At 42.0% G+C, this 20,807-nt stretch overlaps 1 protein-coding gene across 1 annotated transcript in view; it reads left to right on the top strand.

Annotated features, from left to right (window-relative positions):
* Positions 1-20,807, top strand: part of SCD5 (stearoyl-CoA desaturase 5) — a 140,296-nt gene that overhangs the window by 100,268 nt on the left and 19,221 nt on the right. Inside the window, exon 3 of the mRNA XM_045790461.2 lies at positions 4,037-4,242. Within this exon, the coding sequence (XP_045646417.1) occupies positions 4,037-4,242 (206 nt within the window). The remainder of the gene's footprint in view (positions 1-4,036; positions 4,243-20,807) is intronic.

Below are 20,807 nucleotides of genomic sequence, written 5' to 3' on the forward strand. Positions count from 1 at the left end.
TCTAGAAAAGGGATCACTACATTGAAAGATAGGCACAATTTTAATGCTTTTGATATTTGCAACCAAGCCATTGCCCTTCACATGGTTTGTGACAATTTCACACTCTCACCAGTAAGCAAAGCTGAATTTTAAAAAAATTTTTCCTTATTTTTTTAACACTGAAGTTTTTTAAACTTTTAATAACACAATATAGAAAAGTGGACAAGCCATGAGCTGGACCTGCACTGTTCAATATGGTAGCCACTAATCACACGTGGCTACTGAGCACTTGAAATGTGGCTAGTCTGAATTGATGTCTGCTAGAAGTGTCAAAGACACACACACTTTCAAAGAATTGGTACCAAAAATAACATAAAATATCTCATGAATTGGGGCACCTGGGTGGCTCAGTCGTTAAGCGTCTGCCTTCGGCTCAGGGCATGATCCCGGTGCTCTGGGATCAAGCCCCACATCAGGCTCCTCCGCTATGAGCCTGCTTCTTCCTCTCCCAACTCCCCCTGCTTGTGTTCCCTCTCTCGCTGGCTGTCTCTATCTCTGTCGAATAAATAAATAAAATCTCTAAAAAAAAAATCTCATGAATAATTTTATGCTAATAATATATTGAAATGATATTTTGGGTATACTAAGTAAAATATATGATTAAAATTAATTTTACTTATTTCTTCTCACTTTTTTTTAATGTGGCTACCAGGAAAGTTTTCATTACATATGCGCTTGCGTTATATTGCTCTTGGACAGCACAGAGTAGGGCACAGTCTGGCTCCTCAGGTAATAAAACCTACCACGTGAGCTATATACTCCTGATTTGGTCTCTTCCTCTGCCTGTTCCTCTCCTGTGACGCACCCCCAAGCCGCCTGTGCCTCAGTTATACTCAGGGCTCTTAGAAATAATGTAGTACTTTTCATCACTTCAGTTCTTTGCCAGGGGAGCACCTGGGGGGCTCAGTCGGTTAAGCATCTGCCTTTGGTTCAAGTCATAATCCCGGGCTCCCAGGATTGAGCCCCACATCGGATTCCCTACTTCACAGGGAGTCTGCTTCTCCCTCTCCCTCTGCTCCCCTGTTCTCTCTCTCGCTATCTTAAATAAATAAATAAAATCTTGAAAAAAATTCTTTTCCAGGAATGATCAATAAACTCAATAAAAATGAGTGTCCACTTTTGAAGGTAATGGGGTTGTGTGTTATGATTGTGATCTCCCAGAACTGTTAGGTATAAACTCTGAGTTGCAAATGGAATCATTTGTCAACTGATTTGTGAGAGCGTGTAAGTATTTAGGTTTCAGAAATTGCTGCTGAGTTTAATATCATGCCCCTTCCAAACCGTGCACACAGGGCACAGAACAGACAGAATACACATTCATGAGAGTCCGTTCATTGATGGAAGTTTGCCATCTCTCTGTGCCTCAATTTTGTTTTACTTTCCCATGAAGCGAGGATGATGGAGTGGTGCACACAGTTCCAGACAGCAGGAGTCAGCACTTTGTAAACACTGGGGGGGAAAGAGATTAGCTGGAGATCACTGGGGCTGTTTCCTCTCACTCCCCACCTCCTGAGGTTTGCTAAGCCACCTCGCCCTCTTCATCAGCCCTCCACTCGTCCTTGCACACGCATTGACTGTACCAGACACACCCTAGGTACACACAGCTTTTCATCAAAGACAAATGCCTTTCGCCGGTTGGCTCCCGCTCTCAATCACTCCAGGATAGACGCAAAATGCAGATAAGTAGGAAGGAAAAGGCCCTTGGGTGAGCGTGTGAATCTCGCTCTCTTCTGCCCTTTTCTTGGCTTATATCTCATTCTTTGTGTCACTTTTTCATTGGACTCAGCTTTAGTGTTAAAAACAAAAACAGAACAATAACGGAAGATTTTTAAAAATTTATCTTAAAGTATCTGGGGCTCGATTACATGCTCGATTATTTGGAAAGTGGCCCAAACTCTCACTTCAACCCACTGTTGCAGTCCGAGCGGCTTCTCTTGGGAAGGTATCCAGGTAAGAGGGATTAAAGCAAACAAACATCTCTGTCCCGACCTGTCTCCATCATCATGCTTTTGTTGTGGTTGTCGTGTGCTGAATTACGTGAGAACAATGCTGCTCTGCTTAGAGTTTTTATAAAACTGCTTGTGATAAAGAACCAATATAACCTTTCAACAAGGAAAATGAGAGTTCTCTGTAAAGACCCTCGGACTTTAAATTTGGAGACGGAGGGCAATATGTTGTTGAAAAGCGAGTGAACTAAGAACTGGAGGAGGGCCGTCTGTTTTCCATTACTGCTGTGACCCGCCCGACGAACTCGAATAAAAGTCTGCTAAGCCTTAGTTTTGCCATCTGTGAACTGGGAACAGAGTAGCCCCCTTTCTTCCTGTGCTCATGCGGACATGGCAGCACGCAAATGCAGAAGGAATAAATTATTCCTTGGGCTGCAGTGGTCTTGACTGATGTTTGAAATTCCTTTCTAACTCCAGATTCTGTGATTATAAGTAATAAATACTTTCGCTCTTTCCAACCACTGTGTTTAAATACTCTGGTAAAATCTAAAGACCTCTTTCTCATCTCAGTAAGCCAGGCTATAATTTTTGCCTTGCACAGACTCCTAAGAACCTCTTTTCTCTTTTTTTATTCAAAGATGAGCACATAACTCTGAAGGTTTGTCTACCTCCCCTCTCTCTGTCCTATTATATCAAGGGTGAAGCAAATTGAGAAGTTTTCAGAGGCGCTCTTGGAGAAACAAGGCTTCCGGGTGCATTGGATGAGCCCGAGAAACCAAAGACTCAATGAACTCCCTTTTGATTAAAGAAATGGTTAGAATCTTGAGAATAAAACTATTCCCTCTCTTCTCATCAGCAGGATGAAGCCAATATCTGGGAACTGGCAGATTGCTAGTGAAAACATGACCAAGGCCTAAAGAGTATAGTATAAAACATTATGACCTTTTTTTAAAAAGGGGCTTATGCACTATATAAATTTATTTCTATTTTCAGACGACTTCTCCTATCAAAAGCACTACTTCCCAGTGTAGTTTGCCTGTTCAAGGTTTTGAAAGCATTATCAGAGAAAAACAAAACTGAGTCTAAACTGAAAGTCTAGAGATCTCACTGGCCCATGACTGTAGATAAGGTTTCAGTAATACTATCGGCCTAAATGCCATAGGTTCTTGTCCTTGATATAGCTCATCCAGGACCTCCAGTTCCTTGACACCCTCCCTTTGTCTCCCAACATGAAAGGGTCAATAGGATGCATCCTCCCTGTGTACCTGAGCCCCACTACGTTTGTGGGTTTGGCAGAATCTGCTAGACAATGCTTCTCCTTCCTCGGGCACCAGAGTCTCTCTTGGGATTCCAGTAAGCACCGCCTGTCTGTGAGGCATTTCTGCTTCTAGGGCCAGGCCAAGTACATTGGATTCCTCAGGGAGCCAAAGTGACCTCCCCTCCCTCCCTGTGACACACTGTTAGAGCAGTCCTCAAACAGTGTTATTTGTGTCTTGATATTTTGCAGAGATTTGGTGAAGTAACTCTTTGGGTTTTTACTTAACTGGCTTCCTGCTCTCTGTAAGTGGGACATGAAGGCCATTGAAGAATGAGAGAGAGGCCAGAGAGATTCAGGCCAAGCACCATACTCTTCTTTCATATTCTTCTTTCATACTCAAGGTTGCCCCTCTCCTCTGACAACCAAGACTTCATCTTGAGACTGGATCCTTCTTTTCTTGACATGAATGATCTCCCAGGAGACTTCCGTAGCCTCCACCAGAACTTTCAGGTTCCCCCTCTCGTTCATTCAATACGCCTGAACCTCCCGCAGCGGGCACATCCCAAACACAAGCTAAGATTCCTTCTAAGGAAGGATTTCCTCTTGTTTTCATGGAAACCACCCCAGACCAAGCCCAGGGATCGAACTTGAGATGAAGACATTGTGGGTTGATTGTGGGAGCAAAGCAGAAGTCAGTGGTGAGGATGGTGAGGGGTGTGGTCCAGGGGGAGCCTGAGAAGCTTTCAAGAAGGGTGCTTTGTCTCTTCACTCGGGATCTGTGTTCTCTCTGCAGAATGACATCTTTGAGTGGGCCAGGGACCACCGAGTCCACCACAAGTACTCAGAGACCGATGCTGACCCTCACAATGCCCGCCGGGGTTTCTTCTTCTCCCATATCGGGTGGCTGTTTGTTCGCAAACATAGAGATGTCATCGAGAAGGGGAGCAAGCTTGACTTCACTGACCTGCTGGCTGATCCTGTGGTTCGATTCCAGAGAAAGTAAGTGAAGAGACACCGCAGAGTTGTCCCTTGCAGGACAGGATCGAGAGACTGAGCGCAATGGGGTGCAATAATACCCCCAAGTAGTTCTCCTCATAACACTTACCCTTCGTGTTAGGATTTACCTCTGTTTATTCATTTCCTTTTGCTCATTAAGTCCTCCCTGTTTACACATTTGTGTTGAATTGTAATTTTAAATTGAAATGGCTTTCCTTTAAGCCTATTGTCATTTCCCTCAGACTAATCCACATGACTGAATTCATGGTATCTGTTTCTGTAGTTCGCCATCCCCCACCCATGTTTCCCTGTGGTGGCGGGGAGGGCAGGGAGGACTTGCTTTATTTTAGCGAAACTTGACTCTGACAGCTTTGGACTCTTTCCAGGTATCCTGCTCTGTTCTGGAATTCTCTTGCAGTGACAGCTCCCTTCCCCTGCCTCCTGAAAGGTTACACCAGTAGGTTTCTGTGCAGAGAAAATGTGACCATGTAAATGTTAACAGAGAGCCCCAAAACGCTTGTGCTCACTAACGGTGTCAACTGAGCATAGTCAGTCAGTCAGCATTTGCAGGGTAGATCTGCTTTCAGTAGGCACATGGAGAAAATTGCCTGTAATTGTGCTGGCAAATAGAAACTGGCTGTTTTTCACCTTTTCACCAGGAACCTGGCATAGACCGTATCCATGTTGGTCTGGATCTGCAAAGTGGGCCACTACGAGAACATTTATAAATGGGCTTTTTGCTCCAAAGTAATGGATTTATGTGCAAAGAGAGATAATTTATGGAATGCACTCTGGTTAGAGCCTCGAGATAATATGGTAAAAAAGTGGTTACCAGAGACCATCTCCACTGACAAGCAGGAGTCATTTGAGGACTTATCTGAATAGAAACTCCTGAATATAGAAATGGAGGTTGCACCTTTGTGTGACACAAATGATTCTTTCATGAAAGAAAGTATGGCTTAGAATTGTGCTCGCGTTCCCCTCGACCTCTCTCCTTACATTGGAGTGGGCAGCAGCGCATAGTGACAAAATGGCGGACGTGGAGACAGACCGCCTAGGATCAAACTCTGTGACTCCTCCTTGTGCTAGAAAAAGATCTGACCACTCTTGATCACTGTCTCCTACAGTTCTTATGAGGACATAATGAAGGAAAATGTGTGGGAAATGCTTGGCACATAGTTAAGAGCTTAGATCAGCGATTATTATTATTATAACACAGGCCAGAGGATTCAGTATGTTTCCATCCCCTGCTTCTGTTGGTTTCTCCCGAGGGTCCTTGAGGGTCTCAACACAGCTCTTTCAGGTGGACACACCAGTAGTTTTATAGCAGAAAATAACAAGGTGTTTTCGATTAACAATTAAATGATTTGTTCATTTTGATTTTTCACCATGAGCATAAAATATTAAGTCATTAAAGAAAATCTGCAAAATTCAGAAAAGTAGGGTGAAACTAATTCATAGTCCTGACACAAAAACACAGCCATTATTTGTAATCTGTAACATATCTTTCCACGTTTTATCCATATATTTGATACATTTTGCATGATGACAGTCATACTGCATATGTAATTTTATGTCTTGTCTTTTAACTTCAGATTATCTTGGAGGCACCATTGTTGAAGGCTGTGTGAGTTCACTAGTTAGCGTCACACTCTATTTAACCATCTCTCTGCAACTGAATATGTATGTCATTTCCAATTCTGTGAGATAAATGATGTTGCTATATAATTAGTAATGCTTTGGGACAATCAGGCCTTAGATTAATTTGAAGAGCTCAGATGAGAAGGCAAAAGATCTTCTATTTTATTAATGAGAACTGAGCTGAGTATAATAGTATGGGTTTCTCTCATCATAAAAGTAGAAGACTTTTTTTTCATCTTCTTCCTTAAAAAAAAAAAATCTGATTCATTAGGTGTATACTGGTGGTACACATGTCTGAAGACTATTTCTAAATGCAGGCAGAAGAACAAAGACAATTTCAGCATGTTCCCTGAATAGTTACCTGAGAACATCGTTCATCACCAGCCCAGCGACCAAAAGGGGTTGTAGCTATCATAAACCATCCACTCACATCATCATTCCTTATATATTATTAAGCTCCTGCTAAGAATTGGTGCTGAAGATACAACCTTAAAGATTGGTTTCTGTACCACCACCCCCACCCCCGATTTGCAGACCAGCAGGGAACCCACAGATAAATTTATAAACAATTATACCCTAGTGAGAGTAGTGCTATAATGGTGTAGTACAGGGCACCATGGGGACACAATGCAGGCTGGTGACGGTGAGGGAAGGCCTATGGAAGGAGCTGACTTCTAAGCCAAGACCTGAAAGATGACAAGGAGATGAAGATGAGGGAAAGGGTATTTAATATATCTGTCACTACATAGAACTACGTAGAGCCATTGAACTTTAGAGCATGTCTTCCATTTTTCCTATGGGAAAATGAATAAACAAAATGTAGATAGAAAGTTGGAGATAGAAGCACTGTCTTGGTCTTTCGGGGCACTATCACAAAAATACCATAGACTAGGTAGCATAGACAGCAAACATTTATTTCTCACAGTTTTGGAGGCTGGGAAGTCCAAGATCAAGGTGCCACAGATTTGGTGTCTGGTGAGAGCTTTCTCCCTGGTTCATAAACAGCCATCTTCTTGCTGTTCCTAAACAGGGAAGAAAAGAGAAAGGAGCTCTCTGGGGTCTCCTTTGTAAGGGCACTAATCCCATTTGTGAGGCCTCCACCTTCATAGCCTAATCACCTCCCAAAGGCCCCACCTCCTAATACCATTGCATTGGGGATTAGGTTTCAACATACGAATTTTGGGGGGACACAAACATTTACTCTGTGGCGCCCACCTACATCTCAAATTCTTTGCTCCATGTTCTTTTGATTATACCTTGCTGTTTGAAAGGGTTACAGCAGTTCTCTGAAGTGTGGGTGAGTACTCATGTTCTTTGGTAATTACCCAGCCTAGAGAACATAGAGATCCATAATCGAAAATAAGGCTTAAAATCACTGCAGGAATCACTAAAGGGGAGAGCTTCCAGAATACACAGACATAGTGCAACAGTTTGGGTATTTTCATGTTCATGAAACCAGCTTTACTGGTCCTGCCAGTCAGGCCATGTGGAGACCACAGATTCCTTAAAGATTGAGTCCTTGCCCTTGGGGTGTGATTTGAGGTAGGGGTGGACCCTGTCATTGGCAGCACTGCCACATGAGGTCTCAGTCCTTGTCACCCTCAGCTGAGTGGGGTACTCTAAGAGTAATAGGGACCCAGTCCTGGTCACTTCAGTGGCACACCTTATAGAGCTCCTCTCCTAGCCGGAATCTCCACCTGCTGCTGTGTGGTTCTCTGAGGGCGTCAGGCCCTGTTCCAGTTTCGGTGCCCTAGGTTTGCAGCTGATCCACTAATGTTAGTGCTGATCCAGCATGAATATTGCAGCGGGTTGATAAACTTGGGCTTAGCCTTCCTCATGACAACTTACCAAAGAAAAACTTGCCAGGGGTTCCTGGGTGGTTCAGTCAGTTAAGTGTCTGACTCTTGATCTCAGCTCAGGTCTTGATCTCTGGGTCATGAGTTCGGGCCCCATGTTGGGCTCCATGCTGGGTGTGGCTTGCCAGAGATCCAGACTTGATCAAATTTCCACTATACAGTATAATAAAAGAGAGAAGACAGTGGCATTAAAGATAACAGGAAAACAACACAATTCAAGCTATAGTTCTAGATTTTTCCTCTAAAAGATAATTTTACCAAGTCTGTTATAACAAGTTAGTTAACTGGACTACTTCAAGTTTTACTCTACTGTCAAGTTGTGAATGACAAAAAGGAAGGTGGTAGGAGGCAAGAGGGAGAGAAGCTAATAGTATCATATTTAGACTTTGGCGGCTGAGCCCTTCCCTAGGTCCTATCCTACAAGGGCTATGCTTTACCCCATGGGGTAAGGAGATCACAGGGCAAAGGCACATACCACCTGGAATCTTCTCTCACTTGTAGACCATGCCTTGGGGTCCTGGGAACCTGGAATTCCTGCCCAGATGACTCTGAGCCTACTTCTAGAACCTACACCAGCCTCTCCAGGGCTCTGTCCTCCTGAAGAGTGGTCAAAACGCACTGTTAGCCTGACGATGAGCTTGGAAGCATGAGCGTGGCTGTGCACAGAGAGAGGACAGACCTAGGGGTGGAAAGAGAAATGGGCAGATCACAGGGTAGGGGCCTCCATCTCTGCTATTGGTCTGAGTCCTGCAAATGTTTGGGTGAGCCTAGAAGGGGACCACTCATAAGGTTGGCAGTGGGTCTGTCAGTTAAGAGTTGCGTTTGGCTTAAGCAGAATAGAAGTTTCTTTCCCTTACATATAAAAGTATTGTGAAGGCCCAGGTTATGACAGCATCACAAGGGTCACTGGATTCTTTTATCTTCTTCTCCATCAACCTTAGCGTATGACTTTCATTCTTTCATTTTAAGGTCCAAGGTGATCACTAGAGCTCCAACCAAAAGGAAGTTGGGGGTGAGGGTGGGGGCTAACACTGCTCACTTGAGTCAGTCACCTATAAAGAGCTTTCCCAGGAGACACACACGGCTTATCCACACACTTCTCATTAACTGTGTCTGCATTCAAGGGAAACTGGAAAATGTAGTCTCTTGGTTGATGCATTCCACCCTTGCATAAAATCCCGGTTTTGTTCCTATGGAAGAAAGTGTGAATTGATATGGGGTAAGCAATTAGCAGTCTCTCTCATAGTTAATTATGTAAACAAAATGACTGGCCATCACAAGTTACTCAGTCTGATGTTTTCATTATAAAGCAAGTGAGTAGCCTTTCTGCCACCATTTTGTGAGCAGAAACTGAAATCTCACCTCATTTTTCTGAGATGGCAGAGTGAGGATAAAATCCAGAGGTTGTTCCTCCTAATGCTTGGCTTATCCCATTGATTCCCTTATTAGACAAGAAATTTCCTTAGAAATAGCATGCAGACACTGCCATGTGCATTTTTGAAGTAATTAACAAGGACGCTAGTCTAGTCCAAACATATGAAGACAAGGTCCTTGCCTCATTGCCATGGTGATGAGATAAGCTGAAAGAAAATGGATGGGATGATCTAGAAGAGTGAAACACTTCTGTTTTAGTGCCCTGGGAAGGTATGAAAATGTATAAATTTTGCCATTCCAATAAGATTGACACTTGAATGGCTAGAATCTATTTGAGGCCTACTTCACTTCTGTTTTTCTCCTGGTCTGTTATCATTAGTCTATTTTTTTCTTCAATGTTGAACATCATATGTCTCAGCAATACCCTCTTTTTTATGACTTTATGTCAATCCTATGTCTAAACCCCACATGTATCTCTGTGTTGGTGACATCAAATAGCCAGGGCGAGCAGTCAGACAGGTCTACAATTGACTCATCCTCATTTCTCCATCTCGCCCCCTCATCTTCCATGTAGGGGATCCCCTAGGGAGTGGGATGAATCATCTGGGAATTTACAACTAACGTGACCCCACCTCTGCTGAACAAATCCATCACTGTTTGATTAGGGTTCCATGTGGGGCTTCCAGGAAGTCCTCTCTATTCTGAGTCCATTTTCCTTGGAGACCTACCCTATTTGTTGCTAAGTTAATAGAACAATTCTTGTCTAGATAATAGTAACTTTGAGTGGCTAAGTACATTCAAGGCCTTGGTTGGTTAGTTGTATTTTGTGGAAAACTCTACGGAAATAATCCCCAAATGAGAGACCCTGGTTGATGAGATATTCAAACATCTAGACTTGTGGGTGAGATCTGGGGACAGACGAGGCGACAGTGCCTTTTAAGAACAACCACCCTCTGCTACTTCCTTGCTCATCAATTACCCTTGGTTTAACCTTTGCCTGATTCACTTGGGTCCTTGATGGTCCTGCAACAGCAAAACCAAACTGGCCCCAGGGTAGGCATCACTTGTTTAGGCTACATGCAGAGCCCAGCTCTTTGATATACTGCCTGCCAACTCACGCCTTAATAATGCAAGCCAGGCGCATGTGGCATTTCTCAGCGGATTCCGCTTCCTTCCCTTTTCTGCATATGTCACTTTTCATCCAGTGACTGTATTTTGAGCACTCACTACATACCAGGAATTGTTCTGGGTACTGGGGATGGGACAGTCAACAGGAGAACCAGATTCTGGAGGACGCTTGCTCCCTCTTTCTAGAGATCTCTCTATTTAGGTTTGGGAATGTGAGAGAGGGAGCCCCACCATGCATCTGCTCTCTGCCTGACTGGGCCTCTCTCTCCACAGACAGACATTTTCTGCTCCCCTTTCCATCTCTCTTCTTACTCAGTCCCTGTGCCATGAATCAGTTTGGGTTCACTCCCTCTTGTCTATTTGCCTCTTTCTGTTCCCACGGTCATTGTATCTTTACCTGCCAGGGGGCTTTGTTCCTTCCTTTGTGCCCTTCTCTGCATGGGGATATACTCCCTCATTAGTCACACCGTGTTGTCCAAGCTATGATGTTCCTCCTTTTGCACAGTTTTATTAGAGAATAAAAGCCATTTAGCCAACTGCTCAGGCAGACTTTTTCTTCTTTTCCAGGGGCGGGGGGAATGAGGATTTTTTTGTCCTCATGTCACCATCTTGCTCTGATTTAGTTTTCCCATATGTTCCCTGTGTATGTAAATATTCCCTCTCCTTGAATCTTGTCTTCCATTTCTGAGGGGCAGTCTATCTTTGGTTAACAGCCTGAGCCCTGGAGTCTTCTCTCCCATTCTGCCCTCACATCAAATCTTTGCATCTTATCCTGGCGCTGTAAAAGTTTTGAGGATGAAATTTTTCTTTGAATAGTGATCCCTGCATCCAGCTCTACTTATCAGAAGTTAAAATTCTGAATCTTTAAGTTCCAAGGATCTGATGAAATTAGCAAAAGAAGTGTGAACTATGTTTAATTAGATTTCTTTTGTTAAAAGCTAGTGGAAGAGGTAGAACACCCTTTACTCTTCTTAAACATTTGGCCTTTCTAAAGCGACTGATTGCCATAACCAGAGAGCTGACTTGTACTCTGGAATACAAGAAAGAGATGATTCAATATTGAGTTTGCAGCATCGACACCAGCATTTCCCTATTTTAGTGGTTAAAAATTCGGGCAAGGGAGAAACCAGTGTTGGATATAACTCAATAGCTCGTTTTGACTTTTTAAAAATTTCCAAGTCAAAATGTTATTTGTTTGCCTCTGTAAGAGGTACTTTTCCTATGAGAACTTTGTAAGCCTTTGCCAGTTTGACTCTCTCTCTCTCTTCCTCCCTCTCACCACCCCCCTCTGGGTGCATAAAAGTGTATCAACAGCATTAACAGTCCTTTTTCTTTCCCCACATTGACCATTTCATTTCTATGTGAAATTCCCCTGGCAAGATGAGGAGACAGTTTCTCAAATGTCTAGAATCTCAATACTTCACTGACTAGCATGTCAGACATATTAATTAACAGGTGTCAATGGATTCTGGAACTGCTCTTTGTAAATGTTATCTTAGCTTCATTGTTGATGGCAGTGAAGGCCTCTTCATATAGCTTCAATACACTTCAGTAGCCAATAATAGCTGCTGTTTGTTAGCTGCCTATTATATACTTACTTTGTGTCTTTTCACTCATTATCTCTGATCTTTTCAATAACTATCACATAGATGATGGTATCTGGATTCTGGGTTTGAATTCTAACTATTCTGACTCCCTGTGGCCTCAATTAACCATCAAAAAAGAATAGCAGATGTTTGCACTAAATTGTTCTTTCTCTAGCAAAATACTACTTTACTACCAAAGCTGAGAGAAATCTTAGCTAAATTTTAATGTAAAATTTAATAAATCTTAGCTAAATTTAAAGTAAAAATTAAATAATTATATAGAAGTCAAAGCAAGATTAAATTTTATAAAAGACATTTTGGTACAAGTATAAATTTTCAATAATACTGAGATATTATCAATTCCTGGCTGTCTTTCTAGACCACATAGAGATTCATCTTCTAATATTTTCTTGGAATAAAGAGCCCTTCAGTCATGCATGTGGCTCCAGTTCCAAGGCTTCATCCAGTAGAGAGAGCAGCAATAATTCCTATAAAATGTTTTTATTTAATATTTATGCTCTTAAAAGTTAGATGTATTACCAGTGGCTTATGCCATCAAAGAAGAAACCCTTTTTTGCCTTTTCATTGTCTCTTTTTTTCCCAGAAGGGCAGAAAAGTGGAGAAAACTTTTCGTAACAGAAAATTTATTTTCTAGTTATTTCCTCCAACAATTACCTTATAAAATTTTTCTAACCTCACAGCTCTTGGGATCCACACATCATCTTTAAAAAATATGTAAGACAGAACATACAAATAAAATTCTACTTTTAGTACAAAATGTAATAAAAGTTCATTGCAGAAAATTTAGCAAATGCAAATAAACTTTATAAAGGATAAAATAATCTGTAATCCTTCCACTTAGAAAAAAAATAAGTTAAAATTTGGTTGTATATCCTTCTATATTTAATGAATCGTGCTCTGCTTTCTTTTTACCAAACTTTATTCATACCCTGCATACTATTTAAGACTAATTAAAATAACAGGGGCACCTAGGTGGCTCAGTCGGTTAAGCGTCCAACTCTTGATTTTGGCTCAGGTCATGATTTCAGGGTCCTGGGATTGATCCCTGCATCAGGCTCCACACTCAGAGTGGAGTCTGCTTGTCCTCTCCCTCTGCTATTCCACCCCCCCAACTCATGGTCTCTCTCAAATAAATAAAATCTTTAAAAAAAACAAATAAAAGTGATTAAAATAAGAAGAACTATATTTAATATTGTCTTCTTTATTTTGCTTTGTTTTCTATGTGTGTATGTACCAATTTCCATTTGATACCATCTTTCTGCCTGAAGAACTGCCTTTAACAGTTCTTGTATCACAGGCCTTTTGACAATAAATTCTCAGCTTTTGTTTGTCTGAAGGTCTTTTTTTATCTTCATTATTGAAAGGTATTTTTACTGGACATAAAATTCTGGATTGACAAGTCTTTTTCTTACAGATTTAAAAGATGTAAATCGCTTGTCTTAGGCTCTATGTAGTCTCTGAGAAGTCTTCTGTGATTCTTCTTATTATTCCTCTGCATGTAATGCTTCTTTTTTCTCACTACCTTCAAGATTTCTTCTTTATCTTTGCTTTTCAGCAGTTTGACTCTGGATGTGTCTAGCGATTTTTGTTTTGTTTGTTTGTTTTGTGAGGAAGCAGTTATCCTGCTCGAGATTCTTTGGGCTTCTTGGAACCAAGACTTGTTGTCTTTCATTAATTTTGGGAAATTCTTGGTCATTGGCTCTTCAAACTATTTTTGGCCTTGTTTTCCTTCTCTCTTCTTCAGGAACTTAAATGACACCTGTGTTATACCATTTGATATTTTCCCACAGCTCTTGGAGGTGCTGTTCTATTTAAATCACTCCTTTTTAACTTATATTTCCATTTGAATAATTTCATTAACATATCTTCAAGTTCACTAATTCTTTCCTTATGTTTTATCTGCCCATGAACCCATCAAAGGAATTCTGTATCTCTGACGCTATTTTTTAAGTACAGCGTTTGCATTTGACACTTTTATACCTTCTATCTCTCTGATGATATCTCTCATCTGTTCATGCATATTGCCCACCTTTTCCATTAGATCTCTTTAACATGTTAATTATAGTAAAGTCCCTGATAGTTGCAACAGCTGAATTATCTTTGAGTCTGGTTCTATTAATTGGTTTATCTCTTGACAATGTTTTTTTTTTCTTACATTTTTATGTGCTTTGTAATTTTTAATATATGCAGGACATGTCTAGAAGAACAGAAAAACTAAGGTAAATATAATTCGTGCTTGTCAATGGCCACACCTATTCTTCTTTCAGGACATTAGTGGGGCAGGGGGGAGGGTGGTAGAGGGTGAAGGTTGAGTCAGTCAATCAGGAGTTAAATTAGATTTGGGTTTAGTGTACCACAGACTTCAGTAGATAGCTGTTGTTATCATATGCTTGGAGTAGACCCTTGAGTACCAAAGAGGATTTCTAAGTATTAATGCTTTACACTCAGCTTTCAGCTGTCCCTGTATACCTATACCACAGAGGACATCTCTCTCTATGCTCTGGCCCATATCCCAAGTAGGGGGGACTTCTATTACTTGCTTCTCTATGCATGTCTTGTAGTAGGGGTTTGGGATTTCTTTGTTGTCCTGGCTCTGTATCAGTCTGAGGCAAGCCCTGTGTGCCTGAACCTTGGGGTTAAGGCTTCTGGAGCATCTTGCCTCTCCCCCAACAGTAGGAGATCTCTGCTATGGAGCAGTGCTGAATACTGGGCACAAACCAGGGCACAGAAGGGTTTTGCTTCCACCTCTCCCTCAGTAACAGTGGCTCTGCCTATGTCTGTGGGTAGGATGAGAGTTTCCTACTCCCTCCTCAGAGATGAGCAGGTTTTTTTTCTCTTATTCTCACAGAAGCATTGGACTTTTGCCTGGTCCTAGAGGCAGAAGGTTTTCTGCCCTCCCCCAGTGGCTTAAGACTTTGGCTCTGCAAGAGAAGTCTCTGGGGAAGAAGTCAAGGCTTTGTGTTTGCCTTTTGGTGGCAGCTGGTCACCACCTGCATGTCTATGTGGTGGAGGGGGGCTCTCTCCAATCTCCTCCTTTGCCTCTGACTTTCTTGTGAACACCCAGTGCATGTCTGTAGTAAAGAACTGGAGGGTGAGTGCAAACTCCCTTGTGTCTGAGGCTCTAAGCTCTTCCAAACGGATGTACTAGCCACACTTGGCCTTTAAGGATTCATTAATTTTTTAGCTGATTTCTTCCCATCTACTAATATTGTGGCCACATCTTTCCCTTATGGTCTGTCAAGTGAAGCAGTTCATGAATGGCCTACCACTCTTTGGAATTCAATCACTTAGTTGCCTTGTGACCTCATGTCTCTGGCGGGCTCAAAAGAAGTAATTATTTTGTATATTGCCCATCTTTTCTCATTGTCCTGATGGGAACGATGTTCTCTTGTAACTTTTTACATCCCAAGTGGAAGCAGAACTCTACATCCTATTTCATAGGACCTGCAGTTTTTGCCCAATGGAATCCTGTGGAATCTTTCCAGTTTTAGTCCCTGCTTAATATTTCATTGTGAGGATGGATCATTATTTCTGATGAATAATGAAGGATTTTCACCTTTTTTTTATCATTAAAACAATGCCAAGATGAATAACTGTATACATAAATTTTTGATCATAGCTATGATATTTTCCTTTGGCTAAAATGAGAATAGCTGAGTCAAATAATATGCAAATTTCTCAACTTGTGATACTCATAGCATAATGAATTTGTAGATCTTTGCTTATTAGCGAGGCTAAATATGTGTTCATATGGGGTTTTTTTTTGTTTTTTTGTTTTTTTTTTTTTGCCATTTGCGTTTTAAAAGGGACATACAGTTATTTTCCTCACAACTCCAAAACCCCCACTAGCCAAGGACAAAGATACCAACTCTTCATCTCCTTCCTCCATTTTTGTTGAAGAAAAAGATCTAACAAAGTGAGATGCCAAAGCCCACTTTCCTACCTCTCATGGAATAGGAAGGTAGAACAGCCACAAATGAATCTGGTGTCTAGACAAGCAAATTAATACATGGAGCATTTACATATTTCTTGTTCCTAGTCTCCCTGGTGCTCTGAGCTGGAATATACTACTCGATAAGTAGTAATAGTCATTTTAGTGCTGGTTTGCTTCACGGAAGGCTCTTTCTAAAGAATCCAGCTACTGCTAAGCTGGAAAGAGAGTAATATGGGAGGAGTTGTTTAAACGACAGGCATCTGAAGGCACAAATGCATATATTTAAAGTATGGAATAAATTGGTTAACTGGAAACAAATCCATTACCTACTGTCCAACTTGTAGTTCTTGCCATGAAATGATTTACGACGTTAAAATCCTTGTGACAGCTTTTTTGTGAAAATTTTTGATGAGGCTGAGTCCCTTTTTAAAATTGAAAGTATGATTCATACATATTTGTGAAATTCAAGTACATTTTCTTTGTTACTGATGCAAAATGCAAATGGCAATATATTATGGGGACCCCTTGTCAGTTGACAGCTGAAGTGAAAATATTGTCTTAAGTAACAAATTTGTTGATGGCTGTTCTATTACCCAAAATGAGTATTTAGATTATTCATGTGCAGGTTGTCATGTCAGAGCTCTGAGGGAGATTTTCCTTGGATACAATTTATTCTAATTCCTCAGTCTTCATTTCACCATGTTATATCATCCTGAATGTGTCACGGAATAATTAGGTTGAGAGAGATGAGGTTTTGTTAGAGCCACAATTTGCACGGGAGCCCTGGAGAAATTACACCCTTGCCAAACAACCGTGTTTCGGATTCTCAGCCGTTTTCTCTACTCTGTATCAGTACAAAGGATTTCCAGAGACAAGGAAGGGCCCTCAACAAGGAGGCTGTGTTACAAGATGTTTTGTAAATTGCATCGAAGATACATATTGAAGAGTAACCCTTCCTGGGAGTCCTGTTTGACTTTGTTATGTACTCACTGAAACCGCTTGCTGCATGCCCCTTCTGTGCCCCTGGACATATTTTAAAGGTCAGAAGAGAGAACCACAGCAGTGGACTTGGTGGTATTATATCAAGTAACACTGGTGGCATTATACACACACACACACACACACACACACACACACACACACACACACTACATATGTATTGGTGACATTATATAAAGTAATAGTTGTGCATTCAAAAATCAAGCCTTTTTTTTTTTAAGATTTTATTTATTTCTGTGACAGAGAGACAGCCAGCGAGAGAGGAAACACAGCAGGGTAGTGGGAGAGGAAGAAGCAGGCTCCCAGCGGAGAAGCCCGATGTGGGACTTGATCCCGAAACACCCGGATCATGCCCTGAGCCAAAGGCAGACGATTAACGACTGTGCTACCCAGGCGCTCCAAAAATCAAGCCTTTTTTTTTTTTAACTGTGTGAAGCGTAGGTAGAATTATAATCCATATTAGCATCGGGTTATTTATTCATTTATTCATTTGGCTGATACAAAGAGGCAGCTATGTATGGAGAGGTGAAACAGCATCTTGGAATCCAAAGAGACTACTTTGGCATTCTCCAGATTTCATTTCCATAGCCATAAAATGGTGATAGTGGTGATATCTATCTTACAGAATTATTGAGTGAATAAATTAGTTCATGTGTGTAAAAGTGTCCATCACAGAGGAGATGTGCAATAAATATTTGTGTAATTAACCACACGTAAAGCTCTATATGGAAGCTATCTCATTTATGAAGACCTGAGTTCTAAAACCCTGCTCATGTGTCCATTTTTTTCCTAAGTTCAAAGTGACTAAGAGAAGTTTAAGTTACCAGTTTCCAGATGCATCTACATAAAGTGGGCCCTTCAGAGCTTTAAACCAGGAGTACTCTTCTCTTCCTTACATTCTATTCAAACTTTCCCCCCAAGTGTGGACCTCCTGTGGCTACAGCACACTCATTGGCCACCAGATGAGATTTGCTGATTTGGATGGGCCCTGACCCCAGCAACTTTGACCCTGGGGAGCCACCCTTACCTACCTCTTCACCAGGCTTAGGCTTAAGTGCACCCATAACTCCTGGACTTCAGCAGGATTAACAGAGTTTAGGCCAAGGGATACCGTTCATTGCTGCTAACATGCAGCCATAACCCCCCAAAGTTGCCTTTTTCATTTCACCAATCCCCCTTCCTTCCTTTTTGATCGTGATTTGGTCTTTGGCCTTGAGGATTCTTTCAGCTTGCCAGGAGAAGCCTGCAACAGTAGGCACTCGCTCACCACTTCGAGTTTTGAAAAATTATTTCTACTTTTGTTTCCATCATAATCGTGTGTCTTTTTTGCAGCATTTTAAATATACATACTGCCTTTACACTTTTCAGACTGATGATGTTACTGATGTTCATAAGAGAGTTCAGAACTGAGCACAAATCCAGCTGACATCCCCCTGACTAAGGAACAATGCGGCACAATGATTGCTTGTGGCTGCTAATACCGTGCTGGTGGCGGGCAGAGTTGATGCCCTTTTCCACCCTGCTTTGTTTGTACTGCGAACTTCCTTAAATGGAAAAGTTGTAAGCAGAGGCATTTCTGTATTAAGCGATAGGAAGATATAAAGGACGGAAAGGGATAGTCCTGGCTTTTATTAATCATATCATTTAATTGGAAAGAAAAGAGGGGTGCCAGGGCGCCCAGGTGGCTCAGTCGTTAAGCGTCTGCCTTCTGCTCTGGGCGTGATCCCAGAGTCCTGGGATTGAGCCCCGCATCAGGCTCCTCCGCTAGGAGCCTGCTTCTTCCTCTCCCACTCCCCCTGCTTGTGTTCCCTCTCTCGCTGGCTGTCTCTCTCTCTCTGTCAAGTAAATAAATTTTAAAAAATCTTTAAAAAAAAAAAAAAAAAGAAAGAAAAGAGGGGTGCCTGAGTGTCCCAGTCAGTTAAGCGTCTGACTCTTGATTTCGATTCAGGTCATGATCTCAAGGTCGTGAGACTGAGCCCTGAGTCAGGCTCCACGCTTAGCACAGAGTCTGCTTAAGATTCTCTCTCTCTCTCTCTCGGGGCACCTGGGTGGCTCAGTGGGTTAAGCATCTGCCTTCGGCTCAGGTCATGATCCCAGGGTCTTGGGATTGAGCCCTGCGTAGGGCTCCCTGCTCAGTGGAGAGTCTGCTTCTCCCTCTGCCTCTCCACCCCGCTTGCACACGCTTTCCCTCTCTCAAATAAATAAAATCTTAAAAAAAAAAAAAAAGATTCTCTCCCTCCCACTCTCCCTCTTCCTCTGCCTCTCGCCCTCTTCCACCCTTGCTCGTGCTCTCTCTCTAAAAAGAAAAAAAAAAAACAGGTAAGAAAAACACATACTTACAAAATAGCCAGAGGCCTCCAAGTCCGTACCTGAAAGCAGTTGAGGGAAAGCACAGTAAAAGAGAGAAGGGTAGAAGGAGGTCCTTGAGGTCCACATGAAGTGATGGTTCACGGCCTTCTCTGACACTCTCATTCTCCCCCAGGATAGAGTCTATCCCTTTGTTACAACTTCTTTTACATCCTTCAGTCAGTGCTCCTAGTTTTCTAAATACAGATCTCAGATGTTTTGTGTTCAGTTTATTCCTTGACATTCTGCAATTTTTGTGGTTATTGTTGACAGGCATCGCCGAGTTTTTATCCCAGTGAGAGGGACAGGGAGTAGATACGCAGACACCTCATCTCCCCTCCCTAGATACCCCAGGTGAACAGCAGAAACTGTCAAGGTGCCCAGAATTTTCACAGGCACCACGGGACACCACACCTGGAAAGGATGTCATGGAAGTGGTTGCCCAGAGGCAGAGGGCTCCAACGGAGAAGCCCCAGCAAGACAGCTGACTTAATCAGCCTTAGAGATTAAAGACTCACCTTCCTCCCTCCTTGATTTTCTCAAAGAAATGCTTCCACGGGTTCAGAAAATTAAAAAATAAATGAATGAATGAACAAACAGGAGCATAGGTGAATGTTCCCTTCCTGGGGAGCATACCTTGATGCAAAGGATGTTCTAAGAGTCAAATTCTTAGTCTAAAATACTGAAATTACGAAGATTAAAAAGGATGAATTCCTGGTTAAAGAAAAATCAAAGAAATTACGGTCAGTGCACTGGCTGAGGAAATCCTTGTCAGAAATCAGCTTTGAACTGTCTCCCTGTCCAAGTCACTTTTATCTCTCCTCACACTGCCTATTTTCATATAAAACAAAACAATTCTGTCACACAGATACAAAGCCTCTTAGTGCTGAGATAATGTGATTTGTCAAAACACGCTCATTGACTCAGCTGAAGTGTGCTATCTCTTCTGACACTTGGCGTTCTCTTATAAACCTACTCTTATCTTGTCTATCATTTTAAAATAAAGAAAAACAATTACTCAGATGTCCTAACTATCAAGAGATTTAGACAAACCCCATATATCTACATGTATTTCAAGATAAATGAACAGCCTTTCAAATTCTGTCCAACTAAGAACCTGATGTTTAGGATAATGAAAACGTTCATTTACAATCGGAGAGCCGATATCTGTTTCAGGGGATTGAGAAAGCAATGCACCACCTGGAACTTAATAACTGATGCTTCAGGGCAAGAATGAGCTATGGAGAGTCTCAGAATCACAGGTGGTGACGAGGGGATTTCTGGATCTTCAAGGCCAAAGGCTTCCAGAGAAAAAGAGGAATAGAAATGAAGGAAGTCCTTCTCATGCGGGTGCTCACACACAGATTTTTGAAACTGGGATGGCTCTGTTTAAAATGCAAACATGACTCTTTTTCTCTGTGCTCTTTGTGCTCGTGCTCATTATTATCTGAACCAAGTACTACCAGGTCGAGAGAAAGGGGAGCGGGGAGACTACAACTTAAGCCATTCAAATTTCGTATTGAAAATTTGGGTCCCGGTTGTCTTGCCAGAAAGGATGACAATCATGGGACCTGAGGTCCTTCTCCCGCAGTTGCCGGCCTGCCCCCTCCATCGCTGTGCATAGCCTGAGCTCATGCTACCCGGCGTGCAAATAGGCAAACCATTTACGTTTAGGTGATTCCC

The sequence above is a fragment of the Ursus americanus genome, chromosome 8, assembly GCF_024610735.1.
Source record: "Ursus americanus isolate L20-20 chromosome 8, mUrsAme1.1.p, whole genome shotgun sequence".
Taxonomy (NCBI): domain Eukaryota; kingdom Metazoa; phylum Chordata; class Mammalia; order Carnivora; family Ursidae; genus Ursus; species Ursus americanus.